Source organism: Zingiber officinale, chromosome 6B (assembly GCF_018446385.1).
Source record: "Zingiber officinale cultivar Zhangliang chromosome 6B, Zo_v1.1, whole genome shotgun sequence".
Lineage (NCBI taxonomy): Eukaryota > Viridiplantae > Streptophyta > Magnoliopsida > Zingiberales > Zingiberaceae > Zingiber > Zingiber officinale.
Genome location: NC_055996.1, coordinates 132,226,571 through 132,249,364, shown reverse-complemented (window position 1 = coordinate 132,249,364; position 22,794 = coordinate 132,226,571). Strand labels below are relative to the sequence as shown.

General features: G+C 43.3%; 4 protein-coding genes across 7 annotated transcripts; 2 read left to right on the top strand and 2 right to left on the bottom strand.

Moving 5' to 3' along the window:
* Positions 1-461: 461 nt before the first annotated feature.
* Positions 462-4,719, bottom strand: LOC121989571 (plasma membrane ATPase-like). Of its 2 annotated transcripts, XM_042543694.1 has the most exons (13): positions 4,488-4,719; positions 4,285-4,404; positions 4,085-4,183; positions 3,875-4,012; positions 3,156-3,797; positions 2,964-3,083; positions 2,773-2,895; positions 2,287-2,704; positions 1,696-2,210; positions 1,441-1,614; positions 1,170-1,352; positions 909-1,090; positions 462-835 (listed from the first exon to the last, which is right to left on the bottom strand). In XM_042543694.1, the coding sequence occupies exons 1-13, from the start codon at positions 4,542-4,544 to the stop codon at positions 739-741; spliced, it is 2,868 nt and encodes a 955-aa protein (XP_042399628.1). In that variant the 5' UTR covers positions 4,545-4,719; the 3' UTR covers positions 462-738. The 2 variants fall into 2 exon arrangements, with proteins under 2 accessions (XP_042399628.1, XP_042399627.1); XM_042543693.1 differs by having other exon boundaries at positions 1,441-2,210.
* A 3,962-nt stretch (positions 4,720-8,681) lies between these two features.
* Positions 8,682-11,808, top strand: LOC121989570. 2 transcript variants are annotated; one of them, XM_042543691.1, is made up of 2 exons: positions 8,682-9,941; positions 11,571-11,808. In XM_042543691.1, exon 1 carries the CDS (start codon positions 8,760-8,762, stop codon positions 9,918-9,920), a length of 1,161 nt encoding a protein of 386 aa, XP_042399625.1. In that variant the 5' UTR covers positions 8,682-8,759; the 3' UTR covers positions 9,921-9,941; positions 11,571-11,808. The 2 variants fall into 2 exon arrangements, with proteins under 2 accessions (XP_042399625.1, XP_042399626.1); XM_042543692.1 differs by lacking the exon at positions 11,571-11,808 and adding an exon at positions 10,545-11,564.
* A 144-nt stretch (positions 11,809-11,952) lies between these two features.
* On the top strand, positions 11,953-14,561 carry LOC121989569 (U-box domain-containing protein 12-like). 2 transcript variants are annotated; one of them, XR_006114282.1, is made up of 4 exons: positions 11,953-13,112; positions 13,201-14,101; positions 14,307-14,401; positions 14,473-14,561. XR_006114282.1 is itself a non-coding variant. In XM_042543689.1 (3 exons), the coding sequence occupies exons 1-2, from the start codon at positions 12,463-12,465 to the stop codon at positions 14,084-14,086; spliced, it is 1,536 nt and encodes a 511-aa protein (XP_042399623.1). In that variant the 5' UTR covers positions 11,953-12,462; the 3' UTR covers positions 14,087-14,101; positions 14,307-14,561. The 2 variants fall into 2 exon arrangements, 1 of the variants encoding a protein (XP_042399623.1); XM_042543689.1 differs by having other exon boundaries at positions 14,307-14,561.
* Positions 14,562-17,664: 3,103 nt separating this feature from the next.
* Positions 17,665-20,454, bottom strand: LOC121991555 (putative disease resistance protein RGA4). The gene has a single exon (XM_042545549.1). The coding sequence runs from the start codon at positions 20,452-20,454 to the stop codon at positions 17,665-17,667; it is 2,790 nt and encodes a 929-aa protein (XP_042401483.1).
* Positions 20,455-22,794: the final 2,340 nt, after the last annotated feature.

The following is a 22,794-nucleotide window of genomic DNA, read 5'->3' as shown; positions in this document are numbered from 1 at the left end:
GCTTAATAAGTATAAATTATAAATTTAAATATTCATTAAAAATTAAATTATATATTTAGATAAAATTATAATATTTTATTAAGATTTATAATTTTATTCTAATAAATAAATATAATATATTTGTCTATATTTTTTATAAGTAGAATGTAAAATCTATAAATTTAATATCAAAATTATTATTTTTTTAATTTAAAAATTGATTCATGAATTTAACGAACATGTTCACGAGCTAACGAGCCGTGTATTATGAAGCTTGAGCTTGATTTATTTATCTTAACGAAGCTCATTAAACGAGCTCAAACGAATTTTTATCGAATCGAGCTTCGAATAGTTCACGAACGATTTGATTCATTTACACCTCTAATCATATCTAAAAATTTTAATTATAAAATATAATAAGAGTTATTAAACTTTAGATTGCATCATGATTAGTTCTCCAATCCTCCGCCTGTGGCTCATGATTAGTTCTCAAATCAATTAATCCAATTCAAAAGACACCACCCAAGAACTCTACATCTGAAGCATTTTTTTACCTATTTCCAATGGTAGGAAAAAAAAAACTCCAGTAAAATACATATATTGAGTCTTGAGTTGTCCTAAAAATTGATGGTGCATATATCTTAATAATTATCCATATATAATGTATCACTCCGTTCCCACCACATGCTCCCTAGTCCCTTCCCAGCAGCAAGCAACCCAAATCTCTCACTGCAGCTCTAGGCAATCAAGTCTCATCTCTCAGACAGTGTAGTGTTGCTGCATGTTGTCAATATCCAGCCCCTTCAGCTTCACCACGGAGTCAACGTGCCCTTTCAGCGTGTGCAGCTCCCTCATCCTGCGTCAACACCACCAACAGTGTGTAAGAACATGCATGTTGATAGGGGCCCCAAGAGATATAAATGAATTACCGGGCGATCTCGGCACGCCGCTTGGCCTGCTCGGCGATCTCTGACAGCTCCCGGTAGCTGCTCTTGTCGTTGAAGAGCTCGGAGGTGTCGGCCGGCTGGAGGCCGTGCAGGGTGCGCTGTGCCGTCGCCCACTGAGCCTCCCTCTCTTCCCTCCCGTAATCTTTCTTGCTGGTGAATGCGGTCTGCATCGATCGCGGATCGGTTTCAGAGCTCGAATGTGTATTGAGGTTTCAACTCGAGGAAGTGATCGATCTCCCTCACCTTGTTGTCGAGCAGGTTGCCCCAGGCCCTGCCGCTGAGGGCGTACCGGATGATGAACTTGAGGACGTCTTGGGGGATGAAGGTGATCAAGCTGTAGACCCAGATGACCGCCGCCCACCCCCAACCCATGCCTTGGATCCTAGCGAACTCCCACGACGCGTACACCGCGATCAGAGTCGCAACCTTTCATCCACTTTTTGCAATTAACATACGGAATGGAGTAAGAGATCAAAGGAAAAAAAATTAGTGCGGGATCGGCGAATCGGGTTACTAGTTGGGCGGCGAGGAAGGCGGCGAGGAGCAGGAGACCAGGGCGTTCCACGAAGGACCAGCTCCTGGACCTGGTGACGAAGATGAGCGCCTGGCTGATGATGCTGACTTGGAGATACAGAGCCGCCATCATCTCGTCGGGCACGTCTCTGATCGGCCTCACTCCGAACTTTTCCTGTTTTTGATCGACACGCGCAGGATGCCGATGGATCAGGTTACGAGTTTTTGAGCGTGTGCTTTGCTGTTGAGTACTCACCGGGAAGAAGTCTGTATCGTGGGCGAGGTAGAAGAAGACTACGGTCATTATGGCTTGGTAGGTGCCGAGGACGACGCCGGTGGCGAAGATTTCGCCGAGCTTCCATGAGTCAGGCAAGGGGGAGGGCTTGACCCTGTCCTTGGAGATGGTCATGATGGTGCCGTCGTTGAGGATGGCGATGATGAGGACCATGAAGGGGGAGAAGTCGAAGCGCCAGATGAGGGCGATGAGGAGGAAGCCGAGGACGATGCGGATGGTGATGGACACGGCGTAGATGGTGTAGTTCTTCATCCGCTGGAAGATGGCGCGGCTGGTCAGCACCGCGCTCACGATCACGCTCAAGCCAGGCTCAGTTAGCACGATGTCGGAGGCGCCCCTGGCGGCGTCCGTCGCATCCGCCACCGCGATCCCGATGTCGGCCTTCTTCAGCGCCGGCGCGTCGTTCACGCCGTCGCCGGTCATGCCGCAGATGTGCTTCCGGTCTTGTAGCCTCTTCACGATCTCGTACTTGTGCTCTACATCCAGCGAGAAAGAAATCGTGCTGTTTCAGCATTAATCTCGAACAATTCGTGAGCGGCGGGTCGATCTTACCGGGGAAGACTCCGGCGAATCCATCGGCCTTCTCGATGAGGTCGTCCACGTTGAGCCCGCTGAGTTCGCCGCCGCTGTGCTTGTCGCCGAGAAGGGCGGAAGAGGGGTACATGTTGGTGCCCATGCCGAGCCTGCGACCGGTTTCTTTCCCGATGGCGAGCTGGTCGCCGGTGATCATCTTGACGTTGACGCCGAGGTGGAGGGCGCGACGGATGGTCTCGGCACTGTCGTGCCTGGGGGGATCGAAGAGAGGCAAGAGACCCATGAATTGCCACGGCCCGCCGGCGCTCTCCTTGTTGCCTTCGGGGACCTCCTGCCTGGCGACGCCGAGTGATCGAAGGCCACGATCAGCATAACCGTCGATCGCCTGGTGGACCTTCTTGCTCGATTCGTCGTTCATCTTGCAAAGGTCAATGATCTGCCACAACGTAGACAGATTCAGGGCAGATGAAGCCATTGTCGACGCAGACTCAGTGAAGTGTTTACCTGCTCAGGCGCTCCCTTGCTCGATCTGTGCCATCTCCCATCGGAATCGATGTAGGTGATTGCAGTGCGCTTGTCGACCGGATTAAAAGGCAGGAAGTGGATCTCTTTGATTCCTGCACGCGCCTGCGAACACAAATTTGAGATCATAAACCATTAAGAAACAAGGACATTGGAGAAGAAATCAAAAGTACCTCCTTGGGGTCACCCAACATGTTGACAATGGAAGCATCAATGGCGTCCTGGTTCTCCACCCTCGAAGCCCTAGCAGCATACAGGACAACCATTTCCTTATCCACGCCGTTCGAAAACACCTGAAGGAATAAAAAAAGTTTCGATTTTGGAACAGAATCATCAATTGGATAAAGTTTTGGTGGAGGCGTTGCCTCGATTAAGCTTTTGTCGACTGTGAGCTTGTTGAGCGTGAGCGTCCCCGTCTTGTCGCTGCAAAGCACGTCCATGCCGGCCATCTCCTCGATGGCAGTCATTCGCTTGGTGATGGCCCCCTGCTCCGACAGCCGGTGGGACCCGATGGCCATGGTGACGGACAGCACGGTGGGCATGGCGATGGGGATGCCGCCGATGAGCAGGACGAGGAGGTTGTCGATGCCGTCGCGGTACCGGCGGTGTTGGACCGGGTACATAACGATGATCTCGATGACCATGCCGACGGCGATGGAGCAGATGCAGAAGTTTCCGATGGCGGTGAGCACTTTCTGGAAGTGGCCGACGTTGTTGGTGCTGTCGACGAGGTGGGCCGCCTTGCCGAAGAAGGTGTGGACGCCAGTGGCGATGACGACGGCCTCGATCTCTCCCTGCTTGCAGGTGGATCCGGAGAACACCTCGTCCCCTGGATTTTTGGTCACGGGGAGGGACTCGCCGGTGAGGGCGGATTGGTCGATCTTAAGAGGGTCGCCCTCCAGCAGCCTGGCGTCGGCGGGGACAATGTCTCCCAGCTTGATGCTGATGATGTCGCCGGGAACGAGAATGGCCGCCTCCTGCTCCGACCAACTGCCATCCCTCAGCACCTGCAACAAAACCAGTCGCGCCTCTTTGGATAAGCGACCGTGTGCCCCCATGTCGCGTCACGGTTACTACATCGTACCTTGGTTTTGGGAGCGAGGCCAGCCATGAGCGCCGCCGCCGCATTGCCGGCGTTGTTCTCCTCGATGAAGCTGATGGTGGAGTTGATGACGAGGAGCACCGTGATCCCCACAAAATCTTGCCAATCCGGCGCCTCACCCTGCAAATTGATATTTTCACAGCAATCACGAGCAACAAAATCACAAATAAATCATAGAATTTAGTTTTCTACCCCTCCATTAGCCAAAGCAATCGCCATAATGGCAGCCATCTCCATCACCCATGAGAGCGGATTCCACATGAACCCTAAAAATTTAAGAACCTTGCTTTCCTGTCACATCGTTGGCGGGAAAACAAAAAACAAAATTCAATCTTTAATCATGTAAACGAAAAAAAGGAGAATTTTTTTTCAATCGCAGCACTCTATTATGCCTTCTTCTCCTCGAGCTTATTGGGCCCAAAAATATTCAGGCGCTGCTCCCCTTCCGCCGACGTGAGCCCCTTTTCATTGCACTTCAATTGCGCAAACACCTCCTTCACCGGAATGCTCTCCTGATTACAGAGATCAAAAGCAAAAAATCAAAAACCAAAATTGACCGATTCATGATGGAAGATCTAACTGAAGAATCAATTACCAGATCGACGGTCTCATTCCTGATCTGCTCCAAGTCAATGCCGCCTCCCGCCGCCATCTGATCGGCGATCGTGGCTACTCTGCGGATTTGTTTTTCCTTGATTTGGATTTGTTTTTCCCTTTGAAAATGAAACTGCTCGCGAAGGAGGAGATAACTATATTAATTAATTAATTATACAAATTTTTTATTTTTTATGTGTCTAGGGGAGACATGAAATCTTGTTTTTATTGTTGGCGGCGGAGGAAGCAAGCAGTAAGGAAGGGGAGGAGGAGAGGAAGTTGCAGAGCTTATGAGAGGGCGGGAATGCTTTTCGTGGGGCGCGCCACACAAACAGGCAACGCCCTTCGCGGGCCTTCGTCGAAACGTACCGTCGCGCGCAACAAACTGAGGCAGAGTATTTCCTAGCCGTTGCAAATTAAATATTAGAGTTTGTAAGATCACTTAATAGCTTATTTTTTATAATTGTAGATACTCAATATCAATATCACGGTACCATTATGGACTATTATAACATATACCACGTAATATCACATTTTTTAGTTCGAAGATAATGTTGGGTCAACAATATATTCAAATTGTCATTCGATTTCAAACTAGGTATATTTATACTTGATGTGACAGAGATAGTAAGGGACCTGGATTAGTCCGACCCATATGGCAAATCCAGACTCAGTCAATACGAACCCTGATCAGTCCAACTCAAGATGAAGCTTGGGTTAAGTCAATCTAGCTTATGACATGTTCAAGTTACGTCGAACTAGCTCTTCTGAGTTCAACTCATGTCAACTCCGCATAAGACCGAGCCAAACTTCAAACATGATTAGCCAAATCACGCCTAAGCTCGGATATGACATATCAGTTATAATGGCGTCAGTTACCAAAATGTGTGCCCTTAGGTGAAGAGGAAAAAAGTATGTTCTTAGGAATCCTAATTATCTTTTTCACTTCCTATATGAGATAATAGTGACAATATCAGGAGGTACATTGTAACATTAGATATTGTTATTATTGTAAGAAATTAGATGCGTTAAACATGTAAACGTGTAGCGAAAAAATATTAATTCCTTCAAAAGATCCATGCGAAGGGAAAAGAAAAATATACAAAGTTTACATAAGAACATGAGAGATTATACCTTTGTAGTGTGCTCACGGACTCTCGACAGTTCGGATTACATCACGATCTCACGTTCGTGCTTCTACAAACTGACAAATGGAGATAGGTTGTGCTAGCAATCTTGAGAATGGATTTCGACCAAGAGAGGAGCAAGCAGAATCAAGATCTAAGCCAAAATAAAGAGAAAAACACTTAAGTATTTTCATCTAATGAAAACACTTAATTAGCATTAATAGTCTTAACGAGCATTTACACTCCATTAAGGACTACACACTTGTAACTCCTCATTTCAAATTCAATTTCAAAAATTGAATCAAATGAATCATTGAATTTCGAAATTCAATGAATATCTCATTAATCCTCACTTGAGTCTAATTCAAATCTAATTCACTTGAGTTTAACTCAAGTCTAATTCAATCGAGTCTTACTCAATTAATCTCATACTATTCAAATTCAATGAATTACATTTCATTAATTTGAATTGACTCCTTGAGTCTAGTTTGAATTGGACTTAATCCAACAATTAGATCCAATTGAGTCTAACTCAATAAGTCCAATTTGGATAAGACTTAATCCAATGGTTCATCATATGAACCCATCTCCAAATCTACTTGTTCTTTGTGTGTGACTAAATAGGTTCTCGTAACGTTGACAATGTACCTAAATCAACATTTAGATACATAAGCAATGAGTGACGTCTAGCAAGACATCATTATTACCCAAGTGACGAGAAAGTTGAGATTCGACCTAACCTGCCCATGACTATTATCTTGTATGACTTTGCCCCTCTATCCTTGATATGTAGGTTGATCATTGAGTCATAGACCGTGTCATCCTCTTATCAACCTTTGTGTTTCTTGATCTCTAAGTAGACATACTCAATCAAATAAGCTCAATATCTCATATTGACTCATTTACGCATGACCATGCTTTCTTGTGTCCTACTAATCAAGGGGCTCACAGATATCGCTTCCGTCATATGGAAGGGATAGATTCCATCTACATCACTCACATTCCTCCGCATAATTTGTTACATACCCAATTATCGACTTTATTGTCCACCTTATTACAGGTGATGTTTACTGATACCAAAGTACATAACTCCTTATGTAGGGAATCGTAGTGACTTCAAGTCTAGGGACTATTCATATCAATAGTCACATGAGAATACTTATGACACTCATATAACGATGCATGAAACATTGTCATGGTGGGTCATTCAGTATATATTCTCTAATATATACCCATGTGTAAACCTGATATCTCATATTCATGACTTGTGATATTAAGTCATCCGTTGACTTACATGCTAGTCTCAATGCATTAATATTGTCCTTGTATATTAATGTTTGACTAGAAATAATTTAGAGTAGTGTTCTATATATATCTACATATCTCACTATCAATTAAACTAATTGATATATTGTAGATAAGAACCTACTACTCAATGACATTATTATACTTATTCAATCGACACTAAACTGAAATAAATATAATAATCAACTTTATCTTTTGTTAATAATGATATATAATACAAAATGAGCCATTTACAATCATCCCATAATTGGTACTAGGGTTAACACTAACAATTATCACTTCTTTACTATCTTCTCTCTTTCATAATTTAACTTAAGCATTGGAGCGATCTCATTAAGATCTGTCTTAACATTATTTTTAACCTTTTTTTCAATCCTTTCTATGCCCTTTATTAAGACGTCATCACCGGATATCTTTATCGGAATATTTTTATTATAGATCCGACTAGTATTGACACGAGACCGAACTGATACATTTCTGACCTACTAAAAGAACTCGACTACGTATAGATAGATAAATATATATAACTAGGAGCCAACACATCCCCTAATCTCAAACCTATCAAGACTCCTCTCAAATCTATCCAACATTGAAGATCAAAAACATTTTTGTTTATGTATGAATGTGTATTTTTTATATAGATCAACTATTAAACTATTAGAAGTATACTTAATACAGACATTAAATACGAAAATATATGAGAAGTAGATATGCCTTATCCATAACATCTATGAAATCACACACATCCAACCACCGTAAAGATATTTAATGCAAACTAGTATTTCATCTATGCGATACAGGGACGATATTTGTTCTGAAGAGATAAAAAAATTAGATACATATGGTTGTGATTTTTGTTTTCAAATACAGTTGTATTAGAACATCAACATCAGCACTCAATTTAAAATTTTTACCCTAAATTTTAGATAGGGTAACTAAAAACCCTCTGCATCAGTTACTCTATTTATTCCCTAAATTTAGATTTGATAAATAGTGATTATCTAAATTTAGAGAGTGAAATATTTATCCTAAAAATAAAATAATATTTATTTTTAAGTTTTCTTGTTTCACTCAATCTTTTCAATCTCTCTCTCCTTGTATTCATTCCATAAATATAATAATAAAATATAAGAGAAAATAATAAAAAAAATTAAGGATGATAAAAATTTTAGGATATTTGATGTAGTGTATAGTGAAAAATGATTATCTAAATTTAATAAAGTGGATCATTTATTTTAAATTTTAAATAAAATAATAAAAAAATTGATGTGGATGTTGAAATAAATATATTGATATATTGTGATATAAAAAATCCAATGAAACCATAAAAGGAAACAGAGGCAAAGTAGGACGTTGCTCATGTTTTCTTCCTCAGGTTTTTAAGTTTTTCCCTCTTAGGAAACACCGTGTAAGTGATGGTGTTTTTTGGATGTCACGTGAGCAAGTTTGACTAATTCAGACACTATTCCGTAACTTTGTATATTATAAAGTTCTATAATTATCACCGTTAATTTTTTGATAATTAATAAGCTAATCCCTTATGATAATAGTTAATCACGCGCCTAATCACGTAAAGTCATCTCAATAATTACTTGCATTACACTAAACTCGATTAATAACTCCGCCATAGTACAGGCCTACTAGAAATCTAGAATCCGATGGATGTGTTACACTTACTCACCGGTAAAGTTTCTCCGCTTCCCGGCGCTGCTCTATCTCGCTTCATTAAAAAGGAGTTCACTTCCTCCCCTCTTCTTCTTTAAGAAAACGAAGCGTCATCTTCGTGCTCGATTCCCACCGAACTTCAGCCTTCGATCGCTTGGAAATCTCCGTCTTAGAGGATGCCTCATCCCATTCTCGCGTGCTTCCGGGGCGGCGGCGGCGGCGGCAGCGAGGCGTCCGCGTCGACCGCCGCAATGCGGAGCCGGACGACCTCCGTCTACGAGACTCGCCTCGCTCTCGCAGCGCTCAGTTGGTCCCGTACCGTCCTCGGCTTGTCACTTCGCGCCGTTCTCCGCCTCAATGGCGAACAAGAAGGGGATGCGCGAGAGGAGCCCCTCGTTTTCCGCATCAGGCCGTGGCTTTTGTGGAAGCGGCGCGGCTCGAGGCGGTTCCGCTTCAATGACGGCGGTGGCCGGCGCCGCTCCGTGGACTTCGTGTGGGACCTCAGGCGCGCGAGCTTCCCACCTTGGGGCAGCTGCGAGCCCTCCGGAGGGTTCTTCGTCGCAGTCTCCGTCGACGGTGAGATGCTCCTCGTCGCTGGGGATATGATCGACGAAGCGTACAAGAAGGCCAAGGTTCAGCAGAGTCCCGCGTGCAGGGCACTGGTATCGAGGTTGGAGCACGCGGTGATGGGTGAGTATAGCGGCGGCAGGAGGTCGTACCGGACCCGCGCCTGGATCGGCGACCGGTACCGCGAGATCTCAATCGAACTCGGGGCGAAGGAGAAGGGGAAAGAAATGTGGATGTCGGTGGAGATCGACGGCAAGCGGCTCTTGTTCGTGAGGCGTCTCCGGTGGAAGTTCCGGGGGAACGAGAGATCGGAGCTCGACGGAGGCTGGATTCATTTCTCCTGGGATCTCCACAACTGGTTCTTCCAGTCTAAGGACCGCAAACCGATACCGCCAGCCGCCGGCGCCCGCGACTCCGCCCCGGAAGAGCTAGGGCACGCCGTGTTTCTGCTTCGGTTCGAGGGCCCGCAGAAGTCAAGTCCTCAGCGAGAGGATAATTTTACCAGAAGTTCAATCTTCAGAAATTGGGTGACCGAGAGATACGATAGAAAGACGGGGTTCATTAATTGGAGCTGGAGTGGCAGTGGAGTTGTCGGCGAGCATAGAAGGCGAGGGAGGAAGAGCAGCACGCAGAAATCCAGCTACTCCTCTTCGGCTTCGTCGGCCTCGTCAGCTAGCACTTGGTCGGTGATGGAATGGGCGAGCCCAGAGGAAGTGGAGCTGCGGCGAGTGCAGGGCTTCTCCCTACTTGTCTACGCCTGGAAGAATTGATCCACTGGAGAACAATTTGGGGTAAGCATTTCACCTCTCTTCCTTTCTTTCGAGTAATTTCCAGTTCATACTTATTTTTCTAAATAGTCTGAACTGGTTCGATCTTTTGCTTCCGAGAATGTATGCCTGAATCTATTGCGATATATTTCATTATCTATGTATGCTGAGATCTAGTATTCGATAAAAAAAAGAAGTTTTTTTCTCAATAGTCTACTGAATTCATTTCCATGGCTGCTTACAAATTTCTCTGCTTTTATGACATCCTTCAAGTTTGTCTGCATTAAGTAGGATTTGGTATCCAGCTGTTTGTTCTTCCTTACCAACTTAAAGAATAAGCTATTCTGATGGTCTGGCCTAACTTGATACTTGAGCATTCATCATTAGAGATCAAGTCTTCTTCCTACTCGACATCAGAACATTAAAAAAAAAAAACTCAAGCCCAATTTCATCTCGTCCATTTTTTCTCACCTAGTTTCCTCTCCATTCTTTTTCTTTTTGTCAACTTGAGTAATTTGTTACTGTTGAGATGTCATGGATTTTAGCGTGAGGGGAGGCTGCCCACCTCTGCCTTGTGGTTTGCAGTTTGTGTGTGGTTTTTTAAAGCAAGTTTGCCCGTTCTGATAGGGATGGAACCAAGCCCACAGTTTGGGTGGCTATTCACTCTTCTGAATTGTGGGGACTCAGAGACTACATAAGTTATGTGAGCTTTCTTGCTTCCGTATGCCAATTTTGTCTGTCTGTTCTGGTTCCACGTGCTTGGGCAATTTGTGGTCAATTGTCCGTGCAACAACAGTTCTATCACATGAAATTAATAGTTTGAAGTTCTTCTGTTACTGTAACAGTGAGAACAAGCTGCAACAGTTTGTTAATGTGATTTTTTAGTAAATTTCTCATCTCCAATTTAGTTTAGGACTTAATTGAGATTATCCCGTTTGTATCTTGATCCCATTTGCATATTGTAATTGAAAATTGTAGTATATTGTTAGTTGATTTGCTTCAACAGAAGGATATGTATGGGTTTATAAATCATACTACGTAGCATTTGAAAACCATAATATATTGATTAAAAAACATTAGTATATGAGCTCATAAATCGTAGTATATGTGATTAACTGATTATAAAATATGTGAGATTCAAAATCCTAGTTTATCATACCTGCCATAATTAAATAGTATGATAAGAATCCAGTGACAACCATTATGATATGTTGAAATAAGCTTTAGACAAAAACCACAATACAACCTCAAGAACAATCAAAATGACAATCATTTTAATATGTTGAAACACTAGACAACATCGATGGCATCCATAAGAAGAGAGCATAAGATTTTTGGACTTTTTCATTGAGTTCATGGAAAGTTTTCCACATCAACTAACGCAATTAGTGCACTTCAAATACGAGTCAACTAGCTTTAATGTTACAGTCTGTTCTTTTATTAGTCATTTATTCATTTTAGTTGAAGTTTTTTAAATTCATGAGATGGAAGTCTTTATTAATGAATGGTGAATTTGGAAAAGGTGAGCTTTTCGACTTCAGATGCAGCATTGTATTCTTGACTTGCTATTCCATCTTACTGAAGTTTAATGTCTTCTGCTCATTGTATTCTTTGAATTGTGTGATTCATTTCATTTGTTTGCTTGACTCACAGGAAATTTATAAATAATAGACGAAGGATTAAGAATGATTTGCTCAGCTTGTTTAGTAAGTTTATTGGTTCTCTTGATCTATTGATCCTACTTGCTTAATCCCTTTGTCTGCACTTTCTTGTTCATTCGGCTTGCTTAGCTGACCTGACCCACTTGGTCCTATGTGCTTGCTGCTGCTGCAAACACATCACGATTGTGAATTAGTTTTTGATTCGATATAAGTGTACATGGTCGGCTTAATTATTGTGGGTTGGAATGCATCTCATCTAATAATCCATGTTTACAAGAAATTAATTTATAATATGACTACTGTTCCTGCTCCCTCACATGAATGATGAATCTTGATTCCCTACCCCAATGTATTGGACACTGCTCCTCTTTGCATTACTTTTGACTAACATAATTACAATCACTTTACTATTATTTATCGTAATGATGGGAAAAAGATTAAGTAGTTATATGATAATAGTTTTGCATGATTAATAATAATTATTATAAATATGTGTATTTGTTTCATATAATTGCTGATTATCTACTATCTCTACAAATAAGTTAAAAATGCACGAACTATTCAACTAATTTTTATGTTTTTTCGTATTTTTGAAGTAAAAAACAAATAACAAATTCAAAATACATTCACATAATCTCTAAAATTCTTTAGAAGTAAAAAAAAAAATAATTGAAAAATACATGTATTGATTAGGTTTAGGACCACGTTACCATATTTAGTAAACATTTAATAGTAGTGCACATCTTTGCACGCACGGCGCACGCAGAGAGAGAGAGAGGGCGAGCCTCGGTGTGGCAAGCTTCTTCTCCAAGCTCCGCCTTCGTCTTCTCGGTCCTTTCCTGCACGCCTTCTTCCTAAAAGCTCACGCCTATTGATCACCCGCCATGGCCGAGTGCGAACGCCCAGACCCCGTCGCTGGCAGCTTCCGCCTTTGGCCTGCATTCTCTCCTGCAGCCCTCCGCCGCCGGTTCCTCGATGCGATCGCCTGCGGTGCCCGCGGCCGTCGTAAGGTCTGTGGAGGCGTCGACGCTGCGGAGCCCCGACCTATTGGTCCCCGTCCTGGATGGTCGGACCGGCTCGCTGAGCTGCTGCAGGAGGAGGCCGCCGATTCCGTCGCCGTCTATGCCACCGAAGACGCGGCGCGAGGAAAGATCGTCGACGCTGCCGAGCCCCGACCTATCGGTTCGCGTCCCAGAGGCTCGGAGCGGCTCGCTGAGCTGCTGCATGAAGAGGCCGCCGATTCCGTCGCCGTCGATGTCGCCGAAGACGCGGCGGGAAGACAGATCACATCTTTGGAGGAGCTACAGCGCGTGGTGACCCTGATGCAGCTCGAAGGCTGGAATGCTAGCAAGGCTCGCAGAATGGCGGCCGCGACGGATGTGCGCAGACTCGCCAAGGATAACCCCGAGGCCAGGGAGATGCTCGCTTTGCTTGGGGCGATCCCTCCGTTGGTCGCAATGCTGGACTCCGAGGAGCCTGACGGCCAGATCGCCGCGCTATACGCGCTTCTCAATCTAGGGATTGGAAGCGAGTTGTAAGCCCCATATTCCTCGAAGCGAGATCGAAGCTCTGTTCTTGCCTTTGTTTTTATTACGATTTCTTATCCATGCGTACGATTCCAGGAACAAGGCGTCGATCGTGAAGGCCGGCGCAGTTCACAAGATGCTACGCTTGATCGAGTCCGGGAGCTCTTTGGCGGTCTCCGAAGCTATCGTCGCCAATTTCCTCGGCCTCAGCGCGTTCGACTCCAACAAGCCGCTCATCGGCGCCTCTGGCGCGATCCCCTTCTTGTTATCCACCTTCCAAAACCCTGACACAAGCCCCACTGCAAGGCAAGATGCCCTCCGCGCGCTCTTCAACCTCTCCATCGCCTTCTCCAATCTTCCCCTCCTCATCGACGCCGGCACCGTCCCCTCTCTCCTGGCTTCTATCGGGGACATGGCCGTGAGCGAACGATCCCTCGCGGTGCTCTCCAACCTCGTTGCCTACGTAGAGGGGCGCCGCGCCTTGAGCCGCTCCCCTGACGCCTTCGCCATCCTCGTCGACGTCCTCGGGTGGTGCGACGCCGCCGCATGCCAGGAGATCGCGGTGTACGTGCTGATGGTGATGGCCCACAAAGGGCACAGCGACCGGGCTGCAATGGTCGCCGCCGGGGCCGTCTCTGCCCTCTTGGAGGTCGCTCTCTTGGGCACTCTGCTCTCCCAGAAGCGCGCCTCCCGTCTTCTGGAAATTCTGACGGGCGACAAAGGCAAAGGAGTGTCGAACATCGCTTCCAGTTCGGTCACGTTGGCAGTGTCGGCGCCACTGTCCGGGCGTGCGGCTCCGATAGCACCAGCGACAGAAGGGATGAGCGAGGAGAGGAAAGCTGTGAAGGAATTAGTGCAGCAGAGCTTGCAAAGCAACATGCGAAGGATCATCCGGCGAGCGAAATTGCTGCCGGACTTCACGCCGTCGGATCGGTTCAAGAAGCTCACTATCACCTCGACGTCCAAAAGCTTGCCTTTCTAAAATGATGAAGAGAAGGTAATCCAATCGATCATGGAATGCAGATCTCTTTGGATGCAATTCTTTTCCTGTGTGTTTTCTCTTTGTTCTTCCAGGTTGAAATAATTAATAATGTGACATCAAGAAAGCCTGGATGTACTTTATCTTTAAATAAAAAATTAGAGTTGACAATACTTGATCTTTCAAGCATGCGTCTACTAACCAGATCCATGTGTTTTTGCAGGAGGAAGACGAAGTAGGTTATTCAAGATGTACTCGAAGCAATCCTCCACCGTTTTGTCTCGTACATGGATTACAATTTGTAAAGCTTTAAAAAAGGTTAGCTAGTCACCTGTTCTTTGTTTGTTTGTGTGTCTCTAGGAATAATGCGGTTTGCGTTTTGTCAATAGCTGTGGCTTCTAGTGGTCAAAGGCATGGAGTTTATGTAGCATGGTTTTGGACTTCTCCTGTGAATCACTCAGAAGGCACACCTTCAGAATGCATAGGGTCTTTCTTCATTTTGGATTGTTTAAAGCCTTGTTCTTCTTATTATTCTCAGCTAAAAGTTATGATCCCAGGTCCGGTCTTAGGTCGGGTTAATTGTAGAGATAAGTAACCATTACATTAATAATGCATAGTTGTTTGTTCTTATCCAAAAAAAAGCTTGCAAGATGAAATTAAAGAGACAAAATCATTGTCCATTGGACATGTGAGTTGTACCAATTGCCTACTATGATTCTGGTCCTCTTTCAACAACTAGATTCTCTGGTTAGATTTTAGAATTTCAACAGATTATTGATGTAGAGTAGCTTTGCAAATTTTCCAAATTATGTGCCTCTCTTTATTGGTTTCCTACTCGAGTTTCTTAGTTTTATCTTGACAAAATAGCGGATTAGTGGTGGTAAAAGGTGAATGCGCTCGTCGTCCCAAGGCCAACACAGAGGAGGTAAATCACGAGCGACTATTAATCTTTAGAATAGTGACTAGCATATAAGAAAGACATTTATCTCGGCTTTGCCGAGATTCGAACCCCAGATCTCATGATGACAACACCTCATGCGCTAGCCACTAGATCCATCCGAGAGGATCGATAAAATAACGGATTAGTGATCATGCCTTAAGGGGTCTAAAAAGTGATCATATCTTTTGATCACTTTAGTTGTCTATTAGCAAGGATTTATGATGGCAAATGCCCACATGTTATTGTGGACTTGTGGTGATTTAAGCTTGTAAATGTTATCAATGAGATTTACACAAAATAACTTGAGTATCATTTTTACAAAGATTGTCACAATATTGTTTTTGAGAATGTTGAATATGTGTGAATGGAGAAGAGGTGGAAGAGAATAGAAGCTCCATTATGAATGAGACTTTAGTTTTATATTGGAAGTTTCATGTCATGTTGGTTGGTTTATATTTATTCACATGCATTGAGGATGTGAACAAATACATGTGGAGGGACTTTATCTCACGCGTGGGTACGCAGCGGGTGCAAATTCAGGGCTCGTATTGCACTGAACAATGTTGACTCATGTTGCTGTGTGTTCTGCTTATGATCACGGTTAGCCGTCCTATCCTAGGAAACAGACGATCCTAGTAAGTCTCGAAGCACAGTCGGAGGTGGGGCGTCCGTTGCTCGCTCGGTGTCAAAGCCTGACCGACCATTTGCTCGATCTCTACACTCGCTCGGAATCTTCACCCGATCGGCACCTGTTCGCTCGACCAGTCTCTTTGCACCTCGGCATGTCAGCTCGCCTAGTCGGTCACTGTTCGCCCTGCTCTTGATCGCTTGGCTCTACATCCCGGTTAGCCGCTCTACCCACTCGATTGGTCGGTCACTGTTCGCCCTGCTCTTGACCGCTTGGCTCTACATCCCGGTCAGCCGCTCTACCCGCCTTGCTGATCTTCCTGCACAAACTTTTTGCTCGGTCGACCTACCTGCCTAGTCGCTTAGCCCGCTCTGTTAATATTGTGCAGATTATCTTCATCACTTGGTAGAAACCAGTCTCTGCAAACAGTCTGAGATTATCAGCTCATGTTATCTCAACTGTAAATTGAATTTAATTCGAATATTTAAATTCAGCTAACACCTCATATATGTTCGATAACTTGGATAACTTTATCCAACAGAGGATTCCTCTATTTGGAGTCTTCTTGTGCCAATTTCAGTCAAGTGCTTTTATTTATTTTCATTTCCTTAGAAACATTTCAATAGAGCCTTTCTATTTTATACACACAAAAAAAAAAAAAAAAAAAAAAAAAAAAAAAAAAAAAAGCATCAGCATATGAGGAAAACACTATCACATAACTTCCTACTCAATGTCAATATCTAGTAGTTTATTTATCATATCAACACCATAAAGCAACAACAAGATCTCACATGACAAGTCCCCCGGGGGACCAAGAGGTGAGACGACTCCCAATACAATGAGAGTTTGATTCTCTTCCAAGACATATCATATGTCCAAGGCACTCAGATCACTCGTGATACTAGATTATCCTCCAAGACTTATCAGCGCTTTTTAGATTTATTTTGATAGTCGATGGAAAAAAATTCTGTGAAGTTGAGTCGATCATCTTTAGGATTACTCGGTTAGAAGAGTTAGATATCTGGATTAAAAAAAAAATTCTCGCATGGCAATAATCCTTTGAGAGAGAAAAATCATAATGTATGAAGCAACAAAATGAAGTCTAGTGGGACATAATGAACCACATGTATAACTTTAAAGTCACAACTAAAACAAATTTACTTTCAAGACAATATATGTAGGATTGAGCAACAATGCCGAGTCCGAACCCTCCGAGAATGAAGCTAGTGGTTAAAGAAAAGCCAAAGATGTGGTGAGCACAAATGAATTTAACGAGCTAAAATCATAATTGAATATTACTAAATGAAAGATACCAACACTATAATATAATTGAAATAATGCTTATTCAATGCATCTTACCTGTTATTTTTGGAGTGCTCCAATCGATGTTATCACCTTTGAATTGCAAATGCATTGTGTTGTATATGAAAATGTTGCAAACAAAGCATTTGGCGTCTTCCTTAATTGTATATCTTTATCAAGACATAAGAGCATCCGCAACGCTTTAACATGCACAAGCGTTAATGCTTATTTTTCGATTTTTTTAATTGAATTTGTAGCATTAACGTGTTCAAAGATTTGAACACGTTAATGTTACAGTGCTCAAAAAGGTGTCCACGTCTGCGTTAATGCTGAGGCATTAACACCCGTTGTGGATGCCCTAAGTACTCTATTTAATTATATATGTATTAAATGTCTAAATTTTGCCTTTTCCCACAAGACTTCTGAAAGCTCTAAGGATTCTCGTTGTCCATGTTTTAAAAATGTTTTTTAGTTTTAGAAACCTACTAATAACATTCATACATATTAGGGAACTAGATTAAGGTTAATATTGCGTGGACAAGTTTGAACACCATCGTTTTTCAATAAAAAAAGAAAGAAAGTGCACCCAATACAAATACATATAATTATCTCATATATTATAAAGTCAATATGAACTCATAATCTATTTTATTCAACTAAAATGGCTTGGTATCTTACCTTTTGAACTATGCCCGGCTAAATATGAGGAGCCTAAGAAATATCAATGAATGGCAGATGTGAGATGATGGGCCAATCTTCGCCGATCTCCCTTTCGCATCTTCTTTTCAATTGTGGGCAGTTGGAAACCCTGAAAGTTTCCAACATAGGTAGATTCTTCAAACCTCTTGGCAAAAGTCCTAATTCTGAGCAGTTGTGGATTGATAGAACACGAAGAGACTCGAGATGCCGTAGCCAGTCAGGCAAGGTCGTTAGCTTGAAAATTTCATCTATGTATAGTTCTTCTAACACATTGCTTGTTGGTTCTGCTGTTATCAACGACTCCAATTCATCACAACAACAAATACCTAATTGTGTGGCATTGTTGCGACCAATATAACTATGATTCTTATATCTCCCATGTACACCAGTTATAAACAATTCTTTGAGAGTGTGCAAGTGTTGCAGTTGCCGTCGTATATCGACATTCTTGTGACAAATCTCTATTTGGAACTTATGTAGTGAATTCAAGATTTGTACGAGTACTTCTGGCTGCACCTTTATACTCGGACAACCTCTGAGACTTAGAGAACGAAGAGAACCAAGGCATCCCACTTCTGACGGAAACGATGCCAAATTGTTACATCGATAAATGGTCAATGAACGAATTATTTCTAGGTGTTGCATTTCATCGCCAGGAAGACATTGGAGTTGTTTGCACCCTTGGATTTCAAATGTCGTCAAAGATGTGAGGTTTCTGATGCAACCGTTGGGAAGGGATGTCATGTCGTCCATTTCCACCAGTCGAAGAAGAGACAGAGAAGTCAGTCTTCCAACACATGAGAGTAGACTCCCACTGCACCAAAATATGTCAAGGTATTGGATTGTAGGAAGTCTCGGCATACTTTTCAATCTTGGACAAGCAAAAATCTTCAGACTCTGCAGTTTGGGGAACAACTCGTCGACACCGTGAGATTCTAACCATTCCTCTAAATTATACAACTCATTCAAGATGAGTTCTTGAAGGGAAGGAAAGCCTCCGTGCCCATGGAACTCAACACCCATATGTGTAATGCCATTAATAGACCGTAAGTCAAGCTTCTTGAGAAACTGCAGATTTCCAAACGGAGGAATATGCTCACAACCACGACAATTTTTAAGGCTAACTTCAACCAAATTTGACAACTGTGACTCCATCAACCATGCAGGAAATTGTCGGCTCCCATAATTGCATATGCTCAACTTCTTTAAGCTCTTGTTGGGACAAAGATCGTCCAACATCTCCTTATCATATCTCTCTGACCCATTAAACTCTAAGCGTAGTTCATTAAGATCTTTATTCTTCAAGATTTTTCTTCCACCACAAGAGTAATTAGTAAAATCCTTGGAAAATATAATATTCATTTCTCCATGAAGCTTCAAATCCTCAAGTTCTATAATTGAGCATGCACCGGTTCTGTCCCCAGCATAAAAGGCACCTAAACTTTGAAGATTAGTTAGCCGTGACAATCCACAGGGCATGTGTGTCAATCCAAAATTAAAATGGGAAAGAGCACGTAGTAAATCAAGATCCTGAATGTTTTGTATATGGGAAAAAAGAGGTAGAAGCTCTTGAAAATCAAGATGGCGGCAATCAAGTTCCCGAAGGCTTTGCATATTCCCTAACTCTTCTGGCAGCTCTTGAAGTTCCTCATTGAAACTGAGATCAAGATACTGTAAATTGGGGAGAAGGGTTATGGAGTCAGGTAGAACTTTAATACCATTCCTAGATAAGTTGAGGTACCTCAAATGTATCAAATTTCCTATTGATGTTGGCACCTCTATGATGCCATTGCAAGGTAAATCTATCGACCGCAAAAATTTCAGTTCTAAGAAGCCTTCAAACATATTGGTCCTCAAAGGTGAATACACCCGTCGGGACATAAAAGTGCGCAAGTACAATGGTTTCTTGCCTAAGACATGAGTCATGCTTGATTCCTCTGATAGACTTATTTTCAAATGATATGTTCGTTTGCCAATGTTTTCCACCGAGTCTTGTTCAGAATTCCAATATACATCTGCAGATACTGATCGTGCCAGATCATGCATCAAATCATGGATCGTGCACCGGATTACATCTTGAGATGGTACCAAGAGAAAGAATGATCTCAACACAAGATCATCAAAGACACGATTGCCTGCTGTTTCAGCATTAAAATTTCCTTCTGAACGTACAAAACCATTTGCTATCCACAGTTTAATCAGTTCATCCTTTGCCATTATATCATTTTTTGAAAATAGAGAGGCAAATGCAAAACACTTCTTTGACCGCAGAGGGAGAGTGTCATAGCTCAACTTTAGCACAGCTAACACTTGATCTTCCTCATTTCCCAGTTGCCATATTTCGCTGTTCAATACCGAGGACCAATAGGTTTCATCTCGAGTGATGCGGAGCATGCTACCAAGAGAAATGGCTGCCAAGGGAACACCACCACATTTTTTAGCAATTTTTTCACCAATTTCCATCAGGTTTTGATCCACTGCTTGATCTCCAAATGCAAATTGTTGAAATAAGTACAAATAATCATCTCCAGACAACTGTTGTATTTGGTGGATGGTATTAGATGAGCCCATAATTGAAGAGACTTGTTGGCTCCGGGTTGTCACCAAAATTTTGCTTCCTCTAGTTCCACATGTTAAGGCTGCTTTCAGTTTACCCCACTCAAATGGATCTTTATTCCATACATCATCCAGCACGAGCAGAAATTTCTTCCCAGATAATGCTTTTTCTAGGTTCTGCCTCACTAAATCTATTTGTGAGATATTGACTGATGCACTGGTAGCCAGTTCTAAAACAGATTTCATTATCTTTGCTAGGTCAAATTCAGCCCCCACAACTGTCCACAACCTTGAACTTTCAAAATGATACCCTTGCATCATTGAAAACAAGCTGAGCAAGTGTAGTCTTCCCCAGGCCACCCATCCCTACGATGGCAATGACCTTCAATGTACCATGACTGCTTTCATCATCATCATCATCCTTTGTTAACATGCCGACAATCATATTCTTCTCTAATTCTCTCCCTATAACATCAAAGCTATTGCGCGGGAGTGGGTTTCTCTGTAGGGATTTAGTGGCATGTGGCCACTGCTTTGTGGCAAATTAGGAAGAAAGGACTTTTGTCGCAAAATAGAATCCAGACTATTTGTTACAGCTTTTATCATATCACTTATCCTGCTCGTAAAAACAATTTGATTATTAGAAGAGAAGAAATCACGCACCGGCTCGAAAGAAGATATTGATGATCTCTGCCTCCGCAAGGCTTCGGTGTCGTAACAATCCATTACATCCTCCAGATCGTAGGCCAAGTATTTGAGCTTCCTCAACCAGTCCTTCACAGCATCTTTATTTAAAGTGTGGGACTCGACATCTTCGATCACCATGTCAATAATCGTCGACAACTCCTTGAGATTCTCCATCTTCTCTTCGATATCAGTCATTGCCTTGAGTTTCTCGTCGAGTTGGAAGAGAATTGCCGCCTTGTCAGCTACGAAGCGAGTTGCAGCTACCAAAGCTCCTTCCATAGCTAATAGCTATGCTTGAAACTTAGAACAACAAAGATCCAGAAGCTCTTCTTCGTTGTGCCTGGAAGATTTGGAGAATGTAAATAACCACTAATTTAGACGAAGACAATTCTTTGCAGTTTTTAACAATATGCATTTTTATATACATAAAAGAAAGTCGTCGATGCTTACAATGATGGTAAATAAAATAAAATAAAGTCTTGGATGATCGTAAAAATACAATGGACAACTTCTCTAGGTTTCGTCGCTGCTACATAATTTACTTTCCCAACTTGCATAAAAGACAAGTTTGACAAGTTTTATGCTCTTGAAAAGGATTAATTCGATCCTGCCGGCACAGGACGCATGGGGATGGGTGGGCCCACATGGGGGTCGGTGGTACCCATCCCAAAATCTGGTAGTGATCGTGATCGCTAGCATGGTGGCCGGATCGTAGCCAGATTTCGGCCAGATTCCGTCTACAATCCGACCGTGAATCGATCGGGTCTGGCAACGACCGAATTCCGACTATGATCGCACCGGATTCCGACCATTATCGCACTGGATTCCGACTATGATTGCGCCAGATCATGGCTGGAATCCAATAGCAATCGAGCCGGATTGCGGCCGGAATCCATGCCACGATCCCCTAAGGGTTCACCTTTCCTCAGGCTATGGTTGGGGTGGGTCCAAGCGGCCGGAGGCTGTCGGTGGTGGGCAGTGGCTAGCTGGCGGGCGGGTGGCCGGTGGGCGAGGCGGCACAGTGAGCACGGCAGGAGTAGTTTCAGCAAGAAAGAAGAAAAAAAAGAGAAAAAGTTGTATTTTAAAATTTAAAAATTGACATGGGCCTACCACGAGGACAATCTGTAAGAAATGATTTGTAGCATAACAATTCTCATAGATAAAATTATTATACTACATACCATCTCCTACATATTGTTATGGACTGCTCTCGTGTACCTGCCATGTCATTTTCTTTTAATTTATTAAATATACCTTTTTCTCAACTGTGTTTTTTCCCGTCGTTCTCCTCTCCTTGCCGAAACAGCTCACTCGTGTGCCAATCGTGACTGCTTCGCCGCTAGCCACTCGCCGGGCGCCTGCCCACCATGCCTACCTCACTGGGATTCCGACCGGATCGTAGCCAAAATCCCGGTCACAATCCGACCAAAATCTGGTCGCGATTGCCGTCGCTAGCGTGGTGGCCGAATCACGACTGAATTTCGGCTACAATCCAATAGTAAACTTGCTGAGGTATGGCAGCGATCAGATTCCGACTGTGATCGCACTGAATTCCTGCCCTGATCGCATCGGATTCCGACAATGATAGTGTCAAATCGCAGTTAGAATCCAATAGCGATCAAGCCGGATCACTGCCTGCCGCAATCCGGGTTCACCGTCCCCCAGGCTATAGTTGGGGTGGGTCTAGGCAGCCGCAATGGGTAAGCGGCCGGCGGGCGGGTGGTCGGCGAACGAGGAGGCGTGGTGAGCACGGTGTGAGTAGTTTCGGCGAGAAAGAAGAAAAAAAGAGAAAAAAGTTGTATTTTAAAAATAAAAATTTGACATGGACCCGCCACGAGGGCCGTCTTTAGCAATCCATAATAAATGGTTTGTAGTATAACAATTATCTCTCTCACTCTA

Bases quoted from the DNA above. Each gene is read 5' to 3' on its own strand.
- LOC121989570 (XM_042543691.1), top strand. From the start codon at position 8,760: ATGCCTCATCCCATTCTCGCGTGCTTCCGGGGCGGCGGCGGCGGCGGC.
- LOC121991555 (XM_042545549.1), bottom strand. From the start codon at position 20,454: ATGAAATCTGTTTTAGAACTGGCTACCAGTGCATCAGTCAATATCTCA.
- LOC121989569 (XM_042543689.1), top strand. From the start codon at position 12,463: ATGGCCGAGTGCGAACGCCCAGACCCCGTCGCTGGCAGCTTCCGCCTT. The intron at 13,113-13,200 runs GTAAGCCCCATA...GTACGATTCCAG, and splicing joins CTAGGGATTGGAAGCGAGTT to GAACAAGGCGTCGATCGTGA.
- LOC121989571 (XM_042543693.1), bottom strand. From the start codon at position 4,544: ATGGCGGCGGGAGGCGGCATTGACTTGGAGCAGATCAGGAATGAGACC. The intron at 4,405-4,487 runs GTAATTGATTCT...CTCTGTAATCAG, and splicing joins GGAATGAGACCGTCGATCTG to GAGAGCATTCCGGTGAAGGA. The intron at 2,705-2,772 runs GTAAACACTTCA...ACGTTGTGGCAG, and splicing joins GCAAGGGAGCGCCTGAGCAG to ATCATTGACCTTTGCAAGAT.